The 5,601-nt window shown below is 40.6% G+C and overlaps 1 protein-coding gene across 1 annotated transcript; it reads right to left on the bottom strand.

Annotated features, from left to right (window-relative positions):
* Window positions 1-4,173: 4,173 nt before the first annotated feature.
* Window positions 4,174-5,006, bottom strand: LOC142241490 (uncharacterized). The gene is made up of 2 exons (XM_075313266.1): window positions 4,928-5,006; window positions 4,174-4,869 (listed from the first exon to the last, which is right to left on the bottom strand). Exons 1-2 carry the CDS (start codon window positions 4,991-4,993, stop codon window positions 4,381-4,383), a joined length of 555 nt encoding a protein of 184 aa, XP_075169381.1. The 5' UTR covers window positions 4,994-5,006; the 3' UTR covers window positions 4,174-4,380.
* Window positions 5,007-5,601: the final 595 nt, after the last annotated feature.

The following is a 5,601-nucleotide window of genomic DNA, read 5'->3' as shown; positions in this document are numbered from 1 at the left end:
AAATCTCGATGGTACTACGGATCCATATGTTTATAGAAACAAAATATGTGAATTAAGTACTCCGGGGTTCAAACTATTGCGGTATACTGGTAATGATGTAATTCGAGCCTGTATAATTGCTAAAAATGAGCTTAACTTGTTTCTGCTTCCTTCAATGTGCAATGCAGACACTGTCGTTGCCAATTTAGAAATAGCCAAATGCAAATATTGGGTATCTTCGGTCTATATGGGACATGACAGGGAGATGCCTCCATGTGCCGTTAAGACCTTAGTTGAGGAGTCACTGAAAACAAAGACGAAACTCATTATGGGATGCGATGCGAATGCGCATCATAGTATATGGGGAAGTAGTCATACTAATGCAAGGGGAGAGTCGCTAATAGAGTTTATTTTGCGTACTAATCTGGTAGTTTGCAACATGGGAGATGCCCCAACCTTTGTCACTAAAAACAGGCAAGAGGTTTTGGACATCACCTTGGCCTCGCAAGAACTGAATGAAATGATATCTGAGTGGCATGTTTTAAGTGAACACAGCTTCTCAGATCATCGCTACATCAGTTTCAAATTTGATGTTCATACCACCAAGACCATATTTCCGCCAAATGTTAGGAAAGCTGACTGGAATAGGTATAGGGAATCGTTCAATATGATGATACCGGAAATACCAGAGACAAATATGAGCACTGTGCAAGTTATCGAACACGCAGTGGAGAGGATTACTAAGGCCTTCAACATTTCATTGAAAGCTACATGCCCTAAAGGGTAGCCAAGGGGGAAAAATCGACCACCATGGTCTACGGAGTTAGGTAATATGAGGAAATCGTGCAGGAAGCTCTTTAACAAAGCAAAGTCCACCAGAGCTCCTGTGGATTGGGACGCTTACAAGAAGAATCTGAGAGGATACAAGCGAGAACTGAGAAAGGCTCAGCATAACTCTTGGAATGATTACTGCAGCAGCATTGAGAATACGTCCGAGGCTTCCAGACTACGGAAGGAGCTAGCATCCACGAGCTCCGCTCCAGGTTTCATTAAAACATCGGAGGGCAATTGGACAACGTCCAGTGAGGAGACGCTGGAGGTACTATTGGACACACATTTTCCCGGAAATCAGACGGTTGAACCATGCACTGGCGGTGCCACAGTGGCTCAGCGGTCGTTTCCTATCGAGGAAATTGTATCAGAATCTAGAATAAAATGGGCGTTAAATAGCTTTGGATCATTCAAATCCCCCGGACCTGATGGAATTACTCCGGCGGAGTTAAAAGGGGTGGCTGACAGAATTATCCCCTGGTTGTCGGCGATATATATAGGATGTATCAACTTAGCATACATTCCACGAAAGTGGAGAGAATCAAAAGTCGTTTTCATACCTAAAGCGGGAAAAGCCTCTCACTCGAATGCGAAGGATTTCCGACCAATCAGCTTAACATCATTCCTACTTAAGACTCTGGAGAGGATGATAGATATTTATCTTAGAACTAGCGTCGATTCAAGTTTGCTCTCGAAACGACAACATGCATTTTCGAAAGGCAGGTCTACTGAGACCGCATTACATGAACTAGTCAGCTTTATTGAAAGCTCACTATCTGTCAAAGAATACACAATCGTGGCATTTCTAGACATAGAAGGGGCGTTCAATAACGTCCATCCGAGCTCGATATTAAATGGCCTGACAACTCTGAATGTTGATCCAGGTATACTTAGGCTGTTAGACGAACTTCCAAGGAAGAGACGCATCTCAGCCACACTAGGACAAGCAAACATACAAAGGTATGTGAACAGAGGCACTCCTCAAGGAGGAGTTCTGTCACCTCTTCTTTGGAATGTTGCTATAAACGACCTTCTGGTTTCCCTAGAAAAAGAAAGGATACAAGTGGTGGCATACGAAGATGATGTGGCGCTAGCAGTCAGGGGAAAATTCCCATCAACAGTTAGAGATATTATACAGAGAGCCCTCCGGATGACTGAGAAATGGGCGAAAGATAATGGTCTTGGGGTAAATCCTGCAAAGACAGAACTAGTCATGTACTGCAAAGATCGCAAAACTCCCACGGTTAGGCCCATTTCCTTAGGGGGTATTGAAATTCTCTTTAGGGAGTGTGCAAAATACCTTGGCGTTATTTTGGACAGGAAGCTGAACTTTAAGCTTAATATTGAAGAAAGGGCAAGGAAAGCAACGGTAGCTTTATACTCGTGCAAAAAGGCAATAGGGAAAAAGTGGGGACTAAAACCAAAAATTGTACATTGGCTATACACGGCAGTGGTTAGACCTGCTATATGGTGTTGTAGTCTGGTGGCCGGCACTTCACCAGCCGACAAGTTTAGACAAAGTTCAGCGTATGGCGTGCTTGTGTATCTCAGGTGCATTCAGCAAGACAGGAACAAACTCCCTTCTGCATCTATTGCCTTTAGACATTTTGGCCAAACAGTCAGCTGCAACAACGGCTGTGCGGTTGCGCGAGCTATCGCTGTGGTCGGAAAAAATGTACGGTCATAGTTCGGTCCTCAAAGTAATGCCAGATGTGCCTAACGTAGTGGATTACACCCTGGCAAAACCACTTTTCGACAAAAAGTTTGAAACTCTAATTCCCAACAGTGAGGCGTGGTGTACACAGACCCCGGGGAATAAAAGATATATAGATTTCTATACTGATGGCTCCAAATTGAATGGACAAGTGGGGTTCGGAGTATATTCTAAAGATCTGGAAATTCGAATAGCGAAAAGATTACCTAATCACTGTAGTGTTTTTCAGGCTGAAATATTGGCAATAAGAGAGGTGGTGAATTGGCTGAGAAGTAATGTTCCAACAAATATTGGCATTAATATATACTCAGACAGTCAACCTGCAATAAAATCCTTGGACTCTGTGTTCCTTAACTCAAAAACGGCCATAGACTGCCGCAAATCTCTCAACGAGATGGCTGAGCAGTACAATATTCACCTAATGTGGGTGCCTGGTCATAGGAACATACCGGGGAACTGTGAAGCAGATGTGTTAGCAAGGCTAGGAACTACCTTACATATTCCAGGGGAACTAGAATTTGTTGGTATGCCTCTGGCCACCTGCAAGCTCTTACTGCGTGAGAAGGCTGTTATGATGGCCAATATTCGATGGGAAAATTGCAAGGGTTGTAACGACACCAAGCAAATATGGCCCCATTTAAACTTAAACCGCACACTAGATATGCTAGTGTTCTCAAGGCGTCAGATAGCACTCCTAATATCTGCTATAACGGGTCGCTGCCTGATAGGCGAATTTGCAAAAACTATAGGTGCGAAGTATAATGACTATTGTATAAGCTGTCATGACGTGGAGGAAAAGGAATCAATTAAACACCTCTTGTGTGAGTGTCCTGCATTTTGTGTAAGGCGTAAGCAAATTTTAGGGGCATATAGCTTCAGATTACTGGCGGACCTTGAAAACGTTAACTTAAGCAGTCTGCTAATGTTTTTGGAACAATCGGGTTGGTTCAACAGAAGATAATAATCGAGAAGGTTCAACAATTAAAACTAGAAGTGCCCATATGTAATAGGTACTTTTAGTTAATGTGGTATCACAATGGACTGAATAGTCTAAGTGAGCCTGAATCTTAATCGGGCTGACACTTTAACCTAACCTAACCTAACCTTCACAATTTTAAGCGTAATATCTATGTTTTCAGAACTTTATTTTCGTTTTTATTTAAATAAAATATAACAAGCTGGTTGCGCTTGGCGTTTCACAAAAAATAAAATGGCTCTTCTAACAGTAGTGATGGCAAAATACTTTCATGTACATTTTGTACTTTTTGATATGCTTCCCCCATCACAGTTCGCGATGGTTGTGGTGACATTTACGAGTCTGTGGTAGCGATGAGGATGAAATGGAACTTTGGAATGCTGGCAGGGATACCTCTGACCATCAGTATACTTCTAGTAAGGACCTACATTTTACCTACGCTGTCATCAAATCCCCCCTGAAATTTGCAAAGGAAACTATATTTGATTCATGGTGGTGGGTATTTAAAATTCGGCACGACTGAACTTGTTTTCTGCTTATATAGTTTATAGACATCGATGGAGGATCTCGGGATGCACTTTAAAAAACATGTTTGTGGAACAACTTTTTTTCCTGGGTTGTGCGTTTTTGTCTTAAATCCAAAGATTCATTATCTCAATTAATTAAAAGCTGATTTCCTTAAATCCAAAATATTTTTCTTTGCTTTATTAAAGTATTTGATTTTAATTCCCAGACTAAGATTCGTGTTCTAACTTTAACAAAAAAAAAATTCTTTCATATTAGATCATTAAAATTTTTTTGTTTTTTTTTAATTCAACAAATTTTGATTAGTTACACATTGTAGAATAGATTCCCGATTTATTCATGCCCGTACTTTTTTTTATTCCGAACTTACAAGAACATCAATTACACAGATTCCAGGGCATTGTTTATAATAGTTAAATATAACGCGGTAGTATCCTGGCTTCATATGCGATGGCATATTCTCAGTCGATACGGTACAATTTTTGTAAGTGATCAAGCGCTTTGTAAGTGGAGGTCTGAATACATCTTCGATATATGGGGAATTGTCGCTACATTCGGCCATCGATTCCATAGCAATTGGTTTGTAATACATATTTAAGACGTTTGATAATGTATTCCTGAGTATGGTGAAAGCTGTACGAGTGTAGGTGCTATTGAGACCCGTCGGGCTAAAGAATATATCCATTCCAAGTTCACAATCATCAGTCATATCTTGCTTGATATCAAAAAAACCATTCGCCAGGTACACTCCTCGTGCAACTCTCGTCTCTTTAAGTGATGCATTGACCACATCAGGATCATCAAATTCTACATGAATGGATAGTATATCATAGGACCAATTTTTCTTAAAGGAAAATTAGACTAAAGTTTCCATTGAAAACGACATTTCGTATAGAACTTACGCCTCCATTCACCAGCTGAAGGAATATAATTGCTACTACTGAGATATACATCGGATTCGATAACATTATTACACTTTCGTTTTCGTATGAAAAATTACTTAATACAGTCATCGTTTGGTGTCAAGTCCTTTATATGGAAAATTGTATCTAAAGGGTGATTTGTTAAGAGCTTGATAACTTTTTTTTAAAAAAAAACGCATAAAATTTGCAAAATCTCATCGGTTCTTTATTTGAAACGTTAGATTGGTCCATGACATTTACTTTTTGAAGATAATTTCATTTAAATGTTGACCGCGGCTGCGTCTTAGGTGGTCCATTCGGAAAGTCCAATTTTGGGCAACTTTTTCGAGCATTTCGGCCGGAATAGCCCGAATTTCTTCGGAAATGTTGTCTTCCAAAGCTGGAATAGTTGCTGGCTTATTTCTGTAGACTTTAGACTTGACGTAGCCCCACAAAAAATAGTCTAAAGGCGTCAAATCGCATGATCTTGGTGGCCAACTTACCGGTCCATTTCTTGAGATGAATTGTTCTCCGAAGTTTTCCCTCAAAATGGCCATAGAATCGCGAGCTGTGTGGCATGTAGCGCCATCTTGTTGAAACCACATGTCAACCAAGTTCAGTTCTTCCATTTTTGGCAACAAAAAGTTTGTTAGCATCGAACGATAGCGATCGCC

Source organism: Haematobia irritans, chromosome 5 (genome assembly GCF_050003625.1).
Source record: "Haematobia irritans isolate KBUSLIRL chromosome 5, ASM5000362v1, whole genome shotgun sequence".
Taxonomy (NCBI): domain Eukaryota; kingdom Metazoa; phylum Arthropoda; class Insecta; order Diptera; family Muscidae; genus Haematobia; species Haematobia irritans.
This window is presented reverse-complemented; position numbering and strand designations above follow the sequence as displayed.

Bases quoted from the DNA above. Each gene is read 5' to 3' on its own strand.
- LOC142241490 (XM_075313266.1), bottom strand. From the start codon at position 4,993: ATGTTATCGAATCCGATGTATATCTCAGTAGTAGCAATTATATTCCTT. The intron at 4,870-4,927 runs GTAAGTTCTATA...TTTTCCTTTAAG, and splicing joins TTCAGCTGGTGAATGGAGGC to AAAAATTGGTCCTATGATAT.